At 40.8% G+C, this 20547-nt stretch overlaps 1 protein-coding gene across 5 annotated transcripts in view; it reads right to left on the bottom strand.

The window, feature by feature from the left end:
- Positions 1 to 7341: 7341 nt before the first annotated feature.
- Positions 7342 to 20547, bottom strand: part of LOC101102548 (aldehyde oxidase 2) — an 86278-nt gene continuing 73072 nt past the window's right edge. For 2 of the 5 annotated variants that reach the window (XM_060410192.1, XM_060410190.1), the window contains 2 exons: positions 13798 to 13873; positions 11042 to 13204 (listed from right to left, as the gene is read on the bottom strand). In XM_060410192.1, coding sequence (XP_060266175.1) covers positions 13820 to 13873 — 54 coding nt within the window. In that variant the 3' untranslated portion in view covers positions 11042 to 13204; positions 13798 to 13819. Of the gene's footprint in view, positions 9297 to 11041; positions 13232 to 13797; positions 13874 to 20547 lie in introns of those variants that run through there. The other 3 variants (XM_027965072.3, XM_012142071.5, XM_012142079.5) reach the window with 3 other exon arrangements.

Here is a 20547-nt window from a genome sequence, read left to right as displayed (position 1 = left end):
TTGGCATCAGTCCTTCCAAAGAACACCTAGGACTGATCTCCTTTAGTATGGACTGGTTGGATTTCCTTGCAGTCCAAGGGACTCTCAAGAGTCTTCTCAACACCACAGCTCAAAAGCATCAATTCTTCGATGCTCAGCTTTCTTCACAGTCCAACTCTTACATCCATACATGACCACTGGAAAAAACCATAGCCTTGACTAGACGGACTTTTGTTGGCAAAGTAATACCTCTGCTTTTCAATAAAGTGGATTACAATATGTTAATTTCTGCTGTATAGCAAAGTGATTTGGTTATACATACACATGCTTTCTTTTTCATATTCTTTTCCATTATAATTTATCACAGGGTATTGTATATAGTTCCCGGTGCTACACAGTAACTGTGCAAAAGTTTGTAAGTTTGGTTAGGTACTATTTGTTTTTTGTTTCCTTCTTTTTGGCCTCAGTGGCTTGTGGGATCTCAATTCCTTGATACCAGGGGTTGAACTTGGGCCATGGAAGTGAATCCAGAATCCTACCACTAGGCCACCAGAAAACTCCTCATTTGTTTATTTTTGTTTTAATTTCTATTGCCTTGGGAGACCTCAGAAAGCATCGGTACAAATTATATCATAGAATGTTTTATCTACGTCCTCTTCTAGGAGTTTTATGGTGTTATGTCTTTAAGACACTTCGAGTTTATTTTTTGTGTGAGGATATGTTCTAACTTCATTGATTTACATGTGGCTGTCCAACTTTCCCAATATTACTTGCTAAAGAGATTGTTTTTTCTCCATTGTATATTCTTGCCTCCTTTGTTGAAGATTAATTGATTGTAGTTATATAGGTTTATTTCTGGCCTCACTATTCTGTTCCATTGACCCTTATGTCTATTGTTATGCCAGTACCATGCTATTTTGATTATTGTAGCTTTGTAGTGTTCTCTGAAGTCTGGGAGGGTTATGCCTCCTGCTTTGTTCTTTTTCCTCAGAATTGCTTTTGTCTATTCTGGGTCTTTTATGGTTCCATAGAAATTTTAGGATTATTTGTTCTAGTTCTGTGAGAAATGTCATGGGTAGTTTGATAAGGATCACATTAAATCTGTGGATTGTTTTGGGTAGTATGGCCATTTAAACAATATTAATTCTTTCAATCCAAGAGCATGTGATATCTTTCCATTTCTAAAAGAATAATTTGCAACAGCTTACAGCTCAAACAACTAATTTCAAACAGCTTAAATAGTTCAATATGTCAAATAACTTATGGCTCAAACACCCTTCAGGCCTAATATTAGCCAGTTCTAAGGAAACAGGTTGGTTCCTGAGGGGCCAGACTGAAGACCTCTTAGCCAGTTCTCGTGGAAAAGCCCCTATTCTAATGGGATAGTTATTCAGTCACTAAGTCTTGTACAACTCTCTGCAAACCCCTGGACTACAGCACACCAGACTCCTCTGTTCTCCAGTATCTGCAAGAGTTCGCTCAAATTCACGTCCATTAATTCAGTGATGCTATCTAATCATCTCATCCTCTGCCGCTCCCTTCTCCTTTTGCCTTCAATCTTTCCCAGCATCGGGGTCTTTTCCAGTGAGTTGGCTCTTCACATCAGGTGGCCAAGTATTGGAGCTTCAGCTTCAGCATCAATCCTTCCAATGCGTATTCAGGGTTGATTTCCTTTAGGACTGACTGGTTTGATCTCCTTGCTATCTAAGGGACTCTCAAGAGTCTTCTCCAACACCACAGTTCAAAAGCATTAATTCTTTGATGCTGATGGCTTAATTGACAGTTTCAGTGAAACAGCTCCTGTTGCAGAAGTAATGGGCTGAAGGCTTCACATCCAGTTTCAGTTGAAAGAGTTTGATTTCAGAATCAGAATAAAGTGCCAAATGAGTACTCACATACAGAACAAGACCTTAACCAAGAAGGACAAAACCTTAAAACTAATTCTGAGTTAAGTCCTGGAGAGCTTCTATTGCAAAGAGGCTGGAAGCCTGAGTCCAAAAGAAAGTCACACCTTCAAACTTAAGGGTCAGCAAGAAAAGCAGTGAGCTCACTGGGCATAATTGCGGGTAATGCACCTGTTAGCTCACCAGCCCCAGAACTGTTGAGGATCTTCTCTGGCCCCCATATGGGCTACAAAAACATTGACCTAAAACAGATAGACTGGCAGTTATTTCTCCAGCAAAAATGGATTTGTTTAGTATCAGCAAACACACTCTATTATTTAGATTTTTGAGGCTTAGGGATCCAAGAAACCTGGCATTCATTCTCTCCACATAGGAATGATGATAGGTGAAGGGGAAAACTCTTTGTTCTTGTAAAGTGTTTATTCAGAAAGTAGTTTGAGGTAACTTGCTAAGTAAGCAATATTTTGGATGACCACAATATCTACATTCTAAGTTATGCAACTTTCAAAGCATTCATTAAAAAACAAAACTGAACAAGGTTAACTGTGACAGCATATGATATAATTATTGGCTATAGAATTATTTAAGGACTCTTTATTGCTCATTAAGTCATATCCTTTGGTATATTAAAATGCAAAGGAACTCTTTCTTGTTCAAAAGAAGAAGAAACCTGTGCTGATGATGCAGATTTAAATGTTTCTGTGTTAGGAAATTATCTCAAATGTATGTTAAACTTTTGCTTGGCATATTTACATGGCCATCTTTCTTTGATGTCTTTTTATAAACCAAATTTCACTTTTTAGAGTTCTCTGCATGTTGTAAAGTTATTTACCAAAAATAAAAAAGCAACTAAACTAAAAGGACTGTTTTACTGTTATTATTATTAAAGTAGTAACAGCAGCAGCAGCAGTATACTACTACTCCTACTGGTAGTAATCACTACTAATACTGCTACTACTTGGTGTGTTCTACTATTAACAGTAATACACTGGTCATAGTAGACCTTACGTTTACAGAGGATGTTAATGTTTACAGAATATTTTCACATGCATTATATACTTTTCCCAGAAACTTTGTGAGAAGGACTGCTTTATTTTCAAAATAAGATAACAGTGATTATTAATTCTTCCAAAAGAAGGCCATGGACTACCATTAAATAAATTTAGTATCATTTTATCTGGTGAGAAAAAGTAGAAACTTTTTCTTAAGATGCATTTCAGTTTCTACCTTAAAATGTAGTATAAAACTGTTTTAGAGGATTTCCCAGGTCTTTCTGGGACAAAAATATTGTTTTATTTTAAAACGTATCCTTTTCAGAACTTGACCAGTGCAGAAGGCTGTAGCCTCAGAGAACAGTACTTAATAAGGCTTACCCACAACAGAGATTCTTAGCACTTGGTAACTTGTTATAGGAGGTGTTAAAGTGAAATTCTCCATCAGTTCTCTTCACCTATTTGAATTCATCTCACATTTTAAAATACATAAATGTTATGAAGGAGTTTTAGAAGCCAAGTAAAAAGGTTAAATAACAGTAAGAACTTTGATGTTTTCTAACTGAAAAGACACACGTGCCCCAATGTTCACAGCAGCACTATTTACAATCACCAAGATACAGAAGGAACCTAAGCATCCATCAATAGAGGAATGGATAAAGAAGATATGAGAGGGCTTCCCTGATTGGCTCAGTGGTAAAGAATCCATCTGCCAGTGCAGGAGACATTGCTTTGATCCCTGATCCGGGAGGATTCCGCATGCCTCGGAGTAGCTAAGCCTGTGCACTGAAACTTCTGAGCCAGTGCTCTAGAGCCCAGGAGCCGCAACTACTGAGCCCACGAGTCACAACCGCGGAAGCCCATGCACCCTAGAGCTCGTGCTCTGCAGCAAGAGAAGCCACAGCAATGAGAAGCCCGGGCCCGGTGGCTAGAGAGGAGCCCGAGCAGCAACAAAGACCCAGCACAGCCTAAAAAAAAATAAATCAATAATTATTTTTAAAAAGGTTTGAGAAATAAATATAAATAAATATGTATGTGCACTTATACACACAATGGAATGTTATTAGCATATAAAAGAAAGAAGATCTGCCATTTGTTACAACATGGATAAACTTATGGATAAGCATATTATGCTTGTGAAATAAGGCAGACAAAAACAGAGTATTATGTTTAGTGAAATAAGGCTGAGGATGTTATCACTCATATGTGGAATCTAAAAAATAAAATGAACTAATATAATAAAAAGAGACTCAGATACAGAGAACAAACTAGAGGTTATCAGCTGGGAGAGTGAAGGCAGCGGAGGGGCAAGACAGGTCAGGGATTAGAAGATACAAATTAAATATATACAATAAGCAACAAGGATACATAATATAGGGAAATACGGCCATTATTTTATGATAACTTTAAATAGAGTATAGCCTATAAAAATATGGAATCACTATGTTGTATATCTGAAACTAATGTAATATTATAAATCAAATATAATTCAATTTCTAAAAAATCATGTAAAAGTGAAGAAAAAAGGAACTTTGGTATTTAATGACATTTTGAGAATCAGTCGTTCTAGAAAGAAAGCAGAAATAACAAGTAACAGATTTGTCTATGAGAAATGTATTTGCTGAGCACACATTAGGAAGGGCTCTGCTTTTTCAAGGCAGGTAAGACGTAACAACAAAATGCTCTACGACCTCCATTTTTATTTCCCTTATTCAATAAATATCCAGTAAATACCAGCCATATGTGTGGAGATATGAAGACAGTGACTCGTGGTAGTTAGGGTGTGCGTTGTCCAACGAGGGACATAGTGAGGACAGGCACAGTACTGTTGTGAATGTGCAGAGACAGAGGTTTGTACTGGATGCCATCAGAATACGGAGGAGGGAGAGACCAAATCCACTGTTGGGAAGGAAGGGATTCGCAAAGGATCCTGAATAGGAGGTATCTGAAGGAAGAGAAGTTGGATAGATGGAGAAATAGAGCCAAGAAGCAACACACAGAAAATCCTGAAAAGTGACCATAGATGCCAGATTCTAAGAGTAGGAAGCAGCATGGTGTGTCTGGTATAGTGTGTGTGTGTGTGTGTGTGTGTGTGTGTGTGTCTGTGTGTCTGTGTGTCTGTGGGTGTTGTGGGAAGGGTGGCAGAGATGAGATGGGGATTGAGAAGAAGGCTATGCTAAGAGTTTGGCCTTAATCTGTGTTCCATTTTCCGTATAGTAATTTGCTTTGATATGCTTTAGAAATTTAGTATAAACTGTGATATATTTAAGTATAATGAACTTTTATCTATAATTTTTTTGGTATATAGACAAAATTTTATCTAGTCAACTTGTGTAGTAAATTTGCCTTTGAAGAATCCAAATCACGAATTTACACTTCAAGATGAGTTCCCTGGGTGTTTCTCTGGGGTCCAGTGGCTAAGACTCTGAGTTCCCAATGCAGGGAGCCTGGGTTTGGTCCCTAGTCAGGAAACTAGATCCCACATGCTGCAACTAAAGATGCTACGTGTCCCAGTGAAGATCTCAGGTCTCATGTGCCACAACTAAGACCTGGTGCAATCGGAAAAAAAAAGTCTAGTTCCCTAAATGTTTCAAATAATTTTCTAAAACTCTATCTTAAGGTTTTGTTAATTGGCATAGGAGATGTTAGAAATAAGACAACGTGATTGTCTAGAAAGCTAACATTGGCCATATGAAGAAGGTGGAGGGATTCAGCAGGCAGTGCTGGGAGCACTATTGGTTCTGGGAGCACTATTTGTTCTGGGAGCACTATTTGTTCTGGGAGCCCTATTGGGTCTGGGAGCCTTCTTAGAGGATGCTGTCACTTGTCCGACTGGAAGGCAGATGATTCTGCCATCAGAGTGTTGTGCCCACTCAAAGTGAACCTGCCATGCTTGACCTATCTCAACGGGTGGATACTGCCAATATTTATTAAAAGAATCTGTCGAGTGCTATATTTGTCATTTCCTAATTACTTTAGGTAAGTTTGTGATAATCTGGCTAGCAGTGGCTATCACTGGAGATTATTAAAGAAAGTAAGTCTCCAGCATTTTAGAAAGACCTTCTGGAAGAAAGAGGCATGGTGGGCTGGAAGGTGAGACACCCCATTGAGTTCTATTTTAACTAAGTTGATATATCCTTTTTACATGTGTTTTGTATACTTGCTCCTCTTCTTCGTCCTGTAAAATTTTAAAGAACCTAGATTCTGGCAATACCCTTTTGGGGTGTTGTTTCAGGATAGGGTAGCTGTGGGCAGCCAGATAGGGGAATTTTGATAAGCTCTTTACAGGACTTCCCTGGTGGTCCAGTGGCTAAGACTCCCCTCTCCCAATGCAGAGGGCCCGGGTTCAATTCCTGGTCAGGGAACTAGAACCAAGATGCCGCAAACTAAATGATCTCACATGTGCAGCTAAGACCCAAATAAATAAATAAAGCTCCTTACATGGTTCTGATATGTCTACTCCTGCTTCCTCCGGGCATTTAATGGAGTGGAGAAAAGAGCCTCAGGGCAGGAGAGAGGACAGGGTTTTGATGTTGTTGCTTTGCTTGTATGGACCTCTTATCTCCTCACTGTTTATGTATTGTGAGCAAACTTGAGAATAGGATATTGAAATAATAAGCTCTTGGAAAAGACCCTGATGCTGGGAAAGATTGAAGGCAGGAGGAGAAGAGGGCGACAGAGGATGAGATGGTTGGATGGCATCATCAAATCAATGGAAATGAATTTCGGCAAACTCGGTTACAGTGAAGGACAGGGAAGCCTGGTGTGCAGTCCATAGGGTCGAAAAGAGTTGGACACAACTGAGCGGCTAAACAACAAACTTTGATTCATCTTGTCTTTGGGTAAAACTATAAATAAATAAATAATTGTCATCATGGTGTTTGAAAGGCCTGGGGAGGGAAAAAGCAAGTACATTGCATTTTCTATATACTAATTTGGATAAGCCTTGGAGAACATTTATACTCCAAGCACTTTCTTGAGCCAGGCTTCCCTGGTAGCTCAGCAGTAAAGAATCTGCTTGCAGTGCAGGAGATGCAGGAGATGAGGGTTTGATCCCTGGGTCGGGAAGATTCAGGAGGAGGGCGTGGCAACCCACTCCAGTATTCTTACCAGGAAAATCTCATGGCTAGAGGAGCCTGGTGGGCTATGGTCCATGGAGCAGCAAAGAGTTGGAGCCAACTCAAGTGACTGGTCACAGCACAGTACTTTCTTGAGCACAAGGAACCAAGAGACTGAACAGGTGGAAAAAGATCTTACTTACATTACAGTCTCTGCTCTTGTAATATTTGTTAAAAAAGGAAGAAGCTCTTCCTTAGTTATACATTTAATGTTAATCACATTGGGCTTGTTCAAAGTTATCACAAAGTTCCTTGTATCTTCTCCCTGGAATGTAGTCATCTACTGGTCACAGTTAGTCAATAAATTGTATTTGTTGTAGGATATGAAATTTATTCATTTAAATTGTAAATGAGCTGTCTTCATCAGATCCATTACTATATAAATTGCGTAGGCTCTCCTGACGTACAGAACAATTTCAGAATCCTGTGTGTTTGTTTTTCCTTGCTAGCTATATGTCAGTGTCTAACTTTAAAAATGTTAAACCATGATTCATATCATAAAATGTGTTGTGAGCAAGGTCAAAGATATAGCCAAGAAGAAAATGTATTTGGGAAGGAAGACATGAGGAACTGATATGGGAAAAAAAGAATGCCAGAATAAAAGATTAGATCGAAAAACAAACAACTCCCAAAACACAACTGTTGCATGTCCTACAGGGCAGAACCCCCCTGAAACCACTGGCATTATCTTTTCAGCTTTACAGAAATCATTCGCACTTTCTCAATGTTCTACTAGTTAACACCTGTATTAGTCTTCTCTTGCTGCTGTAACAAATCACCACAAACATGGTGGCTTAAAATAACACAGATTTATCACATTACAGTTGGGAGGTCATGGGTCACAGTGGGCTTAAAATCTAAGTGTTACCAGGGCTGTGTTCCTTCTGGAAGCTCTGGGGGTGAATCCATTTCATTACCTCTTCCAGTTTCTAGAGATGGTGTACCTCAAGACCTAACTTTGGTCAGAGTGTAAACCCTAATACATAGTAGATACATAAAGTTCCATTTCCTTAGAGCAGTTCTGTCCAATATAACTTTCTGGGATGATGAGTATGGTCTCTTCTGTGCTGTTCAGTATTATACCCACCAGCCACACATGGCTGTTGAGTACTTGATAGGTGGCCAAGGCAACTAGAGAACTGATTTTTAAATTTAATCAATTAAAATTAAATGCTAAATGCCTCCCAGGTGGCACTAGTGGTAAAGAGCCCACCTGTCAATGCTGGAGACATAAGAGATGTGGGTTCCACCCCTGGGTGGGGAAGATCCCCTGGAGCAGAAAATGGCTACCCACTGCAGTATTCTTGCCTAGAAAATCCCATGGACAGAGGAGCCTGGTGGGCTACAGTCCATGGAGTCGCAGAGTTGGATACAACTGAAGTGACTTAGCACGCACGTAGGCAGGCTCTAAATAGCCACATATGGCTTATAGCCACCATAAGGGCAGAGCATTCCTGGAGCATCAGGTTACTCATTAATGGGTCGGTTAGTTCTGGAGTATGACTTCAAAACGTACCACAGTATTTTTTCTCCTTATTTCCAAGTTTCGGGACATTTTTCTTAACACGTACAAGTAATATAAATAATGCATTCAAGAGATTAAATTTCAATAACAATGTAACTTGACTTCTTTGTCAAAGAACTATATATTTTTTTCTTGTTACTTTCCTTAGATGAGTATCTGAGTTACACAGTATAGGTTTCACAAATACTTTCTGTTTGAATAGAGTATATTTATTTGCTCTTCCTTAGTCAAACATGTAAAGCATCAGTTTAAGACGGACCCTGTGGTAAAGGATGAGTAAATTATACTTCCTGCCACCAGTAAGTATGTCTGTTGTCCAGAAAGGGAGGAGATATATATATATATATATATATATATATATATATGTAGACAGATAGTGGGAGAGAAAGAAGAACCAAGTACAATTGGGAGTAAAGGAGGGAAGATCACTTCTATCCCAAACTCTATCTGTTAGCCTCAGATTATTGGCATAGTGAGTTGAATAGTGTCAATCCAAATTTATGTCTACCTGGAACCTCAGAATGTGACTTTGTTTGGAGATAGTGTCTTTGCAAATGTAATTAGCTAAGATGAGGTCATGTTGGATTAAGGTGGTCCCCAATCCAGAGAGAGGTAGGCACAGACACACAGGGGAGAAGGCTGTGTGATGATGGAGGCGGAGAGTGAGGCAGCTGCAAGCCCAGGAATGCCAGGAGCCTCCAGAACAGGCAAGGAGGGGTTCATCCCTAGAATCCGTGGCTTTGTCAACACCTTGATTTCAAAATTCTAGCTTCCAGAGCTGTGAGGAAATAAATATTTAAGACATTCAGTTTATGGTTATTTGTTACAACAGCCCTAGGGAAGAATACTTTTTTTTTCATTTTGGCCCTGCCATACGATTTACGGGATCTTATTTCCCTGACCAGGGATTGAACTCTGGCTATAGCAGTGAAAGCACCAAGTCCTAACCACTGGACTGCCAGGGAATTCCACCCCTGCCCCCTGCCATTTTTTCCTTTTTTTTTTTTTTTTTTTAAGAAAGTAATGCCATTGGAAAGGGTACTCTCTAGCTCACAGAGTTGAATGCTGGGCTGAAGAAGCCAGCCTTCAGATATGTAGGAACAGGGGCCCATCAGAGGATCTCAGCAGGGGAGCTTGTGTGTTCTGCGTGGCCCAGGGCCATGAGATCCTTTTACCCTTCTGTACCTCACTCCTGAGTCTGATTCTCATCGGAGAGACTCTTGACCCAGCTTATCCTGTGCCTTTCCCAGCAGCCTTCATGGTGGAGGACAGGTGACTTTCCAAAGAGAAAGATCCCCAGCAGATAAAAATGACAGATGACTACTCTGCCAATGTTTGGATAGTCCTGTTTGGAAGAAGAAACTCTCCTGTTGCATGCTACTCATTTAGCAAGGGAGGGTGGATTGGTTACAGATATTGAGAAAGATTGGCCTGGCAGCTCTGTGCCAAATGGTTTGGAGCAAGATCAGCAATGACGTCGGCCAGTGTGGAGTTAAGAGAGGGTGGAGGCATCTGTCCTGCTACGGTGACTGCCAGGGAAAGAGCACTCGCATTTTGCAATCCGTGGTTTCTTAATACTGACTCATTCAACGTGAGTAGGGAGACAGACGATGCCTTTATTTTCTGTCTCCAACTATTGCTGCCCCTTTTTTTTATTTTTACTTTTTTGTATCTTGAAAATCAGAAGGCATATTTTTTGCTACTTGTCTACCCAGTTATGTGAGACTGATTAAGTGTTTTTCACAGTTCCAGGGGTAGAGCTGGGAGCAGACTATTTTTTCATTTACATGAGCGAAAACCCATCCAGAGAACCCAGGCTCTGAAGGCAAATATATAAATGCTTCCTGTGTACCCAAGACCCCGGGGGAAGAATTAGGAGGGTTCATAGAGTCCAGATGAGTGTCAAGGATTACAGTTTCCCATTGTTATGGGCACCAGGGTTATTACATGGAAAAGGGGGTGGAATTGTCTAAACAGAGAAAGAGAACAGCATCTCGCTCAGTGGGTCCAGCAGGTATAATGGGCATGAGTCACTGGGCATCGTGGGACCAGCTATTTCTGAAGGAGACAAAAAAGTAAAAAGTAGCTAACAAAAGTGGTTAACACTCTGCACTTGTGTAAAAACTGGATGGGATGGTGATACTAGAATAAGTTTTTGCCCTGCACACCTTTGCATATATTTTTTTAACTGTGTGGATGTATTACTTATCCAAAAATTCTAGTTAAGTTTTAAGCTTTATCCTTTTATACCAAGGTTTATAGAGCTCAAGGAACTGGTTTTTAGGATGTGGCTTCAAATAAGTCTTTTTTAAAAAGTACTTATATCCACGCCATCCAGATTTCAGTGCATCAACTTACATGAATAATTTTTATTCAGATCCCTCTGTTCTTGGTGCTTTATGGTTCTCAACCATGACAAATGAAAAATCCTTAGCCCTAATAGGCCAAATTTTTTAAAAAGTTAGTTTATCATCATTTAAAATGACACAAATGATAAAAACACATGCATTTATCACATTCATATTAGATTACACAGTTAAGGATTTTATTTTCAAGAGCCAAAACATTTTTTCTTTATTACTTTCAACTTATTTCACCCTGGCTACACCCACTAAGTTCCCAGCTCTGCTGGTCCAGTGTGCAAGAGTCTTGCATCATTTATGCCCTGCACATGACCCTTCTGCTCCTGTCTCCTTTTTCTCTGTGCTCCTGTCCCACTTCCTCCCTTGGGCTCCTGTGGCCCAGTGGAGCCTCCCACCACTGTACAGGCCACATCCCAGTCCCTTCAATCAGATGTGCTCATGGCCTTCAACGACCCTCAGAATAGACTACATGCCCAATCTTTGCTTTCTTTCCCCCGCACTCTCATTTCAGCCTCCTCTCCTTCATTCACTCCAGGAGTCACTGCAGATGACTGGTGAGCCTGATGGTATGACTTCTGGTTGACAGAGCATCATTTTGTCCTCCGACTTTTTGGTCAAATGAGGCCTAATTCACATGCTGGTTTCTCCTTCTCTGAAGGCCCCTAAAATGCAGGTAAGTGGAATTTGATGGATTCTGCATGTTTTAACTACAGCATAAAGGTGATTACAATTTAGGATTCTTTTGCTCCACGTTGTTGTCATTGTAGTTCAGTCACCCAGTCGTGTCTGAATCTTTGCAACCCCATGGAGTGTAGCACACCAGGACTCCCTGTCCCTCCCATCTCTGGAAGTTTGCCCAAGTTCATGTCCATTGCATCAGTGATGCCATCCAGTCATCTCATCCTCTGTCACCTTCCTCTCCTTCTGCCCTCAATCTTTTCCAGCATCAAGGACTTTTCCAAGGAGTCATCTGTTTGCATCAGATGAGTAAAATACTGGAGCTTCAGCTTCAGCATCAGTCCTTCCAATGAGTATTCATGGTTGATTTTTCTTAAGATTAATTGGTTTGATCTCCTTGCTGTCCAAGGGACTTTCAAGAGTCTTCTCTAGTACCACAGTTCGAAGGCATCAGTTCTTTGGCATTCTACCTTCTTTGTGGTCGAGCTCCAAGGCACCTACTTCTATATATGGAAAACTGAGCAATTAAGCATTTCTGAAACTGATAACAGAGTGGATACTTTTTCATAACCAAGTTAAAAAAAATAAAGGGTTTTGTGATAATATATTAAAAATGTTTTTACATTGCTTTTCCCTTCCAAATTCCAAAAGAATGTTAACCAGTTGCATAGCTGACCTACATGAGGAAAATATTCCTTTGCTGTTCAATGCACATACACAGACCCATAGCTACTCCACAGTAAAAACAAAATAATACAAAACCTTAAGGACTTTTATGGTGTTCTTACAACTGAATCAAACACATCTCTGGGAAAACTAATCACATGTTCTTCAGCTGAGAAGTATCTTTCATTGTAGAATTGTAACCTGGATTACTCGTTTAGTTAGATTGGATGGGTACACAAAGGGAAATTTTGCTTTCATAGCAATATTTACATGATTATCTTCAGAAAAAATCAACCGTTATGCTCCTTGCTGTGACAAGTGCAGTGTTTGATTGGTGGCCTTTAGGCTAGAAAGTCTAAGTCAACAATTTGGAGGTAATGATTCATCTTTTTAATATAGTAAAATCTGAATAATATTTCTAAATTTTGTGTCTTCCACTCCCACACAACAATACACGAATATCAGTTTGGAGTCCAGTTAGCATTAACAAACCATCTTTTCACTTGTGAAAAACTGAGACTCCTGGGAAAAAAGAAAAGATAATAATTATAAAGGGGTACAAATCTCAACTTTTGTATGTGGAGAGAACAATAAGTAGTTGACAAAATGAACTGTAATCTTCACAAATTTGAATAATTTAGGGAGTTACTTATTCTCTCTTGCCCTCCATGTCTTCATTTATAAAATAAGAATCAGAGAGATCATATAAAATGAGATCAGAGGTTGGATTACTTATTTATTTTTGGCTGTGCTGGACCTTCATGGTGCTCTGGCTTTCTCTAGTTGCGGAAAGGTGGGGTTGCTCTCCAACTGTGCTGGGCTTCTCCCTGCAGCGGCTTCTCTTGCTGCAGAATACGGGCTCCAAGGCGGGAGGGCTTCCCAAGTTGCGGCTCCCGGGCTCAGCTCCCGTCATGACACACGGGCTCAGTTGGTCCAAAGCTGTGGGATCTTCACTGACCAGGGATGAAACTCATGTTCCCTGCATTGGCAGGCGGATTCTTTACCACTAAGCCATTAAGGAAATCCAGTTTTGACACACTTTTAGCAGAGATTTAAAATGTTACAGAGAATACACACACATATATGATTTTAGTGTGGAATAAATTTTAGTAAGGTCAATGTTCAGCACATAAAGCAAATACATAAGAAAGTTATGCTACTCTGAAGAGTGCAAAACTTTGAAATTGCAGGTAAAGGAAGATGGTTAAAGACTCAGGGACTTCCCTGGTGGGTCAGTGGCTGAGACTCCATGCTCCCAATGCAGGAGGCCCAGGATCGATCCCTGGTCAGGGAACTAGATCTTGAATGCCGCAACTAAAAGATTCTGCATGTTGCAGCTAAGACCCAGTGCAGCCAAATAAATAAATAAATAAACATTGAAAATATTGGATAAGATTTAAAAAGAAGCAATTATACTCCAATAAAGATTAATTTTTTAAGAAAGAGTTTAAAAAGGAAACTTGATTTACACACTTGTGCAATCCTAAGATATCACAGAACACAACTTGAAAAACCACTGGACTAGCTGATCTTGTCATTTTGAGTAATTCTCTTTCAGCTTATTGATCTTACCTTTAAGGCAATGACAGCAGTGTTATGCCACAGTGATCGACCAGGGTTTAAATGTCTTAGGATCATCTCTTGGAATCTAAGAAAGAAAGTAAATTAAATACTAAACATCATAATACCTTTGTAATATTTCACCAGGAAAATGATATCAAATCTGTAGGTTTTGAAAGATGTTTCTGATGGGAAGCAGCAGAAATTTCCTGGGGAATGGGATTGTACTATTCCTTTCAAATGACAACTCTGAAAAGATGGGGGGTCTGTGCTATCAACTCTGCTAACCATTACACTGCTAATTAAGAGGGCACACTCTGGTGGCTCAGATGGGGAAGAATCTGCCTGCAAGCAGGAGACCTCAGTTGGATCCGTGGATTGAGAAGATCTCCTGGAGAAGGGAATGGCTCTCCACTCCAGTATTCTTGCCTGGAGCATTCTATGGACAGAAGAGCCAGTTGGATACAGTCCATGTGGTCACAAAGAGTTGCACATGACTGAGCGATTGACACTTTGACTTTTTTGGATTATTTAACCTATCTTCTCTGCCTTTCAGATGTGAATCCCCCAAAGAATTATAAATCCAACGAAAATCTTTGTGGGAGGAGGATGGGAAGGGCAAAGTGGTTAGGCTGAGAGTTGCTTGTAGTTTACAGACCCAGACTCCTCTGCAGGGATCTGATAAGAGCCCTGTCTACATGCCTAGCCAAATGATTTGGCTCCAGTTAAACTTCGGCCCGTTTCTCTATTCTGGGCTAGAAGCCCCAAGAATTTAGCCTATTTGTCCTTCTTCCTTCTGGTCTGCAGCTCCCATCTGCGGAATTCTCTCTGCTGAGTTTGCCCCAAAGCAGAATAAGCAGAATGTACATTCCCGCCTCCTCTGCAGTCATGTTTTTGTTTGAAGAGTTGACTTTTAGTTACAAAAGTGTTAAAAACATAAAAAAACTTTCTGTAAATAGTGAAAAGTTATGAAAATTTCAGAGAGCTTGTCTCCTGATATTTATTTCACACACACACAAAAAAACAACAACACACAAAAAGAGGACAGAAAACCACAAACAAAAACACAGCCCAGCTCCTAACTTGTCAGGATATCTTTACCAGTCCCATTCTTCCTGTTTGCTCTCAATCTGTATTGAAATGTAAATTAGAGGGCTAGTTTGCCCTCCTGAGAGGGACTTCCCCGATTCTCTAACCTAACTGCTGCACTAGGATTTACTTGGCTGTCTTATTTAGGGTCAGCCTGTTCCACCAGGACTGGGCTGGGTGCAGGACAAAGCTCCTCAGTCTCGTCTGAAGTAGATCCAGGTCAACTCTTCTGTTCAATTTTAGTCTCTCCAAAAACCGGTTTCCTATTCTTGTCACCAGACCTGGGTTCCTGGGGTACTCTTCTACTTTGGGACTCAGATCAATACTCATTCTCTTGCTACCCCAGCCTTCTTGGGTCTCACCCACTCCCTAGCTTCTTGAGCGAGGACCCAATTTCCCTTTTTTCCTCAAGGATCCCGGCTCTGGGATGTAAGCAGATCTTCACTGGCCTTTCATGATCTTCTCTTTCACTTCTCCCTTTAGGGCCATTATTCCCTTTCTGCCTCCTCCTCTTTCTCCCTGTTGGTTCTTGATAGCTATGATTAAAGCAATATATTGACTTTGGTGGTCAAGACTGATTCCACTTATAGCTAAACCTTCTGAAGTATATCTGTGCCCAGTCTCACTGGTTTCAGTGCTTAGTGTCATCAGTCCAGGATTGTTCATCATCCTCATTGTGCAGGAAAGGATGAATTCAGGAGGCCTCCATTGTCCAAACTCTGCACATTCCAAAGGAAGAGTTAGCCTTTGACCAACTCCTGGGAGTAACACCCTAGCCCTTGGAATATCCTGCCTTGTAAGAGTGCCTTTGTTTACCTGAGGTCTTAATAATATCACTAGACTTCTGGAAGGGCTGGACACTGAGTGACTAAGGTCAGCTTTGCGCACAACCTGTGCCTATGTGGCTGATCCCTAATAAAACTCCTGGACACCAAGGCTCAGCTGAGCTTCCCTGGCTGGCAATACTTCATGTATCTTCTTCTTCCACGTTGCTGCTGGGGAAAGTAGGTGGCTGTCTGTGTGACTCCACTGGAAGAAGACACCTGGAAGCCTCACCTGGTCTCTCCTGGACTTTGCCCCATGTGTCTTTGCCTTTGATGATGTTAATCTCTATCCTTTCACTGTAATAAGCCATTACCACAAATAACAGCTTTCTGAGTTCTGTGAGTCCATCACTGAGTCATCAAAACTGAAGATAGCCCTGAGGACTTCTGGCCCAGTCATCATTCCACACATCATCATCAGTGTATATTGACCATTTACTACTTGTGACAGCTGCTAAATGCTTTTCATGTGTTTTATTCAAACCTTTTAACAACGCTATAAGGAAAGTAGAGTTATTCTCTCCACGAACATTTCCTGCTATTTTATAAAGAAATTAAATTATCAGAGTGGCTAAATGCATCATCAAAAGTAGGGCTGGATGGCTGATTCATGTTGATGTATGGCAGAAATCAACACAATGTTGTAGAGCAATCACCCTTCAATTAAAAACAAATTTTGTTTTTCTTAAATTAGGGCTGGGATCACAACTCCAGTGCCTTTGACTCCAGGGCCATATCTTAATCACAAAGCTAAGAAGTTGTGTCATAACTCCTTTCCCTGACTGGATAAGATGGCTGCCTTTTTCCTTTTTCCCATTCTGCATCCCTTATTCCCTCTCTTAATCTGAGGGATGCCTCCAGTTTTGCCAGAGCAAAAGGAGCAACCTTCCAGAGACCAGGTAGGAGAATTTTTAGATGCAAAAATACATATTCACTAACAGTATCAGATCATCCCCTTCAGCAGTAAGAAAGGTCACTGTATGAAGTGTTACCAAGTGTTATCTCCCGGAACAAGCATGTTCAATGTGGAACCAGTTTCATCACAAAACCTCTTCCAAGACAGCATGAGAGGCAGGGAGGAGGAGGAGGTGGTGAAGAATGGGCCAGTTCAGGCCTGTCTGAATGTGTGAAGGTGTGTGTGTGTGCCTGTCTGAATGTGTGAAGGTGTGTGTGTGTGTGTGCCTGTCTGAATGTGTGAAGGTGTGTGTGTGCGTGTGTGTGTGTGTGTGCCTGTCTGAATGTGTGAAGGTGTGTGTGTGTGTGTGTGAAGGTGTGTGTGTGTGTGCACCTGTCTGAATGTGTGAAGGTGTGTGTGTGCGTGTGTGTGCCTGTCTGAATGTGTGAAGGTGTGTGTGTGTGTGTGTGAAGGTGTGTGTGTGTGTGTGTGCCTGTCTGAATGTGTGAAGGGGTGTGTGTGTGTGTGTGTGAAGGTGTGTGTGTGTGTGCCTGTCTGAATGTGTGAAGGTGTGTGTGTGTGTGAAGGTGTGTGTGTGTGCGCCTGTCTGAATGTGTGAAGGGGGGTGTGTGTGTGTGTGAAGGTGTGTGTGTGTGTGCGCCTGTCTGAATGTGTGAAGGTGCGTGTGTGCGTGTGTGTGTGTGTGCGTGTGTGCGTCCCGCCTGTCTGCCTGCGTGTGTCTCTCATGGGAGCAGGACCACAGGCTCGGTGTTCTGGGGAAGCCGTTGCAGCAGCCCAAGTCGTGCGGTCTGTATCTGTGCTCTGTATCACAGAATCCATGTGACTGAGGCATGACTGTGCTGCTTTAAGGTCCTGCCGATCATCTGCGGCTCAGTTTCCGGCAGAACAGGCTGGAGGCTGCATGTTTCCACGCGTTGCTGGAGTAGGTTCCAAAACCGGAAGGAAAGGGCATACAGGCTTATAAGACTGGCAGTGTATCTCCCCCCGCTCAGAGGAACTCAAGCCTGAGTGTGGGTAGGACATAGGGTTGAGGACTAGCATCTGGGGGCGAACCAGCTGAGAACAGTGCAGGTAAAGTAGGCTTGTCACAGCACAGGAAATGCTCACACGCCTTTCCTCTTTCACCGTCAGGAAGGGCTTCCTTTACTGAGCTAAACAGGTGGCACTTTCAATGTTGCCAGCTCTCACAGAGTGTGTACACGTAGAAATGCAAAAGCAGCAGGGAGGGAAAATGAGACATGGGTCCTAATGAGGTAGAGGCAGGACAGTAGGTGAAAGGAAGCTGCTTTAGGGTTTTTTTCCTAATTTTTTTCAAATCAAAGTATAAATTGATCTACAATATTTTATCAGTTTCACATGTATAACATAGTGATTCAACATTTTTCTAGATTATACTCCATTTAAAGTTATTACAGAATAGTGACTCTATTTCCCTGTACTGTACAATATATTCTTATTGCTTATTTATTTTATATTGGGTTGTTATTATGGGAAAACCCAAATGAACTTTTTGGCCAACCTAATACATAGTAGCATGTATCTTAAAAAAATTTTTTTTTGACTGTACCATACAGCATGTGGGATCTTTATTCCCTGACCAGGGATTGAACCCACACCTCCTGCATTTAGGACTGTGGAGTCTTAACCACTGGGCCCCCAGGGAAGTCCAGTAGTGTTTTTGTATCATTTAATCTTAATGCCCCTCCCTCCTGCCCTCTCCGAACTGGTTATGTTTTAGGTTTTCAAAGTGGGGAAGGCAAAGGTCTTCAGAAAAAAGACATTTGCCAACTTTATAGAATTACAGGGCAGGATGAATTCTAGAAAGCAGTATTTTTCTAATTTTTAAGATTGTGGATTCCTTCATGTCTCTGAATCATAAAGTTGTTTTTTTAATGAAATAATTGTTTTTAAGGAAAGTCCTAATTTGAAAGTGTTGATTAGGCATTTTCTGTATACCTTTAAAGGAAATACCCTCTTTTATTCCTTGTCGTACTTTAAACGACTTTACAAAATACATTTCCCAAGAATTACAATTTTCTCTCTCCCATCACTAAAAAGGAAAATTTTGTATAGGAATGATATTTCTGATGGTATCTGTTTGAGCCAGGCTGCTCTGTTGAGCTCAGAGCAGAAACTAACACCAGCAAAACTGTTCTGACCAGGAGGGAACCACCTGAGAAAGGGCCCCTGGTTAAGAGCAACAATTAACAACTGTAATCAAGGTAACCATACTGGTCATATAAAATTTTTTTTGTCATACTGGTCAAAAAAATTTTTCATATGATTATTCAATTTGTAGAACTTTTTACAACAAAAATGCTCCAGGGACTTCCCTGGTGGTCCAGTGGTTAAGACTCCACGCTATCAATGCAGAGGGCATGGGTTTGATTCCTGGTCCAGGAACCAAGGTTCCTTTTGGCTGCTGGGTGCAGCCGAAAGATTTTTAAAAAAAGCTCCAGGCTTCTTACCAATGCCTGCTTCTCACTGATGCTTAAAGAGTTATCCATGAAAGTGGCTGCTAAGTGTTAAGGGCTGTTTTTTTTTGTTTTTTTTCCTGCCCTCAGCAGGTCAGCTTGATTTAATGTGGAAAGTCTTTTTAAGCCTCTGGGAGAGGCATATTTTGAAAAAAGGTCCTTAGCAGTTATGGATATTTGGTGGAGACCAGAACTGTAATATTTACGTAGTGACTTGTATTCACACAGTGTTTTTACATGCATTATTTTACTTAATTCCAAAGGAAAAATACAGAATGTTTAACCATCATTTCTATTGAAGAAGTAGCTATACACTGGTTTTTATTTACCTTGTGGTTATAAGAAAGTTATTAAAAGAAGAGATCTGGGACTTTCCAATGCTCATCTTCTAGTATACAGACTTTCTGACTGTCTCACCTTCTTACTTGTCAGAACAAATTGTCTTTTGACAAAAGTATTCACAGACCAAGTACAAAGAGTATCAGTATCTGTTTCTAAAAATGTTTGTTTTCATAGTACAGTGTTGTATGCCAGTGTGAGTCCTTACATATATCACAACTAAAAAGCTACATTGTAGTTGGAGCAAATGTATTGAGTTGTCCAAAAATTTCGTTTGGTAACATCTCACAGAAAAACCGGAACAAACTTTTTGAAAAACCTGAAGAACCTTTTGGGCCACCTCAATAAATTCTAATGCAGGTTCACATTTGCTCTACTGTGCCAAAAAAACTGGTCAAGAGCCAAGCTATAAGAGTTCAGGAGGCCTGCCATGTGAATGATGACAGCTGCTAAAGATCTGAAGCAGTAGATCTCCATTGTGATGGAGGCTAGTTGCTAGGAAACTGCGGACTGGATAAGAACTATTCAGGTTTCACCCAAAGATGGGAAGATAGAGTGGCTTGACCACATATTTCTTTTATCTCTCTGCCATGGAAAACAGCTTCTGCAGTCTGTCAGTTTTAAGTTTTTTGCTACCAGGGAGGCAAGATCAGAGACTTATGAAGAAGGCCATTTTGAGGGCTACTTTGAATCCATTGAATCTGCCCCAGGGCATTTGCACTGGCTATTCTCTGCCTGGAATACACCCTTACCAGCTTCATGCTTGTTCCTCCACTTCATTTAGGCCTCAGATCAAACATGAATACTCCAGAGAAAGCTTCTTTAATAATCTAAAATCATCTATCACATGCTAGCCGCCTACTCTTCTGTTTTGTGTCACAATATTTATCACCATCTGAAATTATATTGTGTATTTCTTGTTGACTGACTGGCTTTCCCAACAGAATGTAGGGTCCATTGGGCAGAAATTGACTATCAGTGTGTTTTTTAGTTCCCAGCAGTGCCTGGCTCATGGAAAGGGCTGAGTAAGTATGCTAGATGAATGAATGGATTGTAGGATGAATGATCAAAGCTGGGCCTCATTTCTTACCCCTTTGACTGTAAGAAAAGGTTAAGGCTA

Source organism: Ovis aries, chromosome 2, assembly GCF_016772045.2.
Source record: "Ovis aries strain OAR_USU_Benz2616 breed Rambouillet chromosome 2, ARS-UI_Ramb_v3.0, whole genome shotgun sequence".
NCBI lineage: Eukaryota > Metazoa > Chordata > Mammalia > Artiodactyla > Bovidae > Ovis > Ovis aries.
Note: the sequence above shows the minus strand (reverse complement) of the source record. Positions and strands in the feature narration are given on the sequence as shown.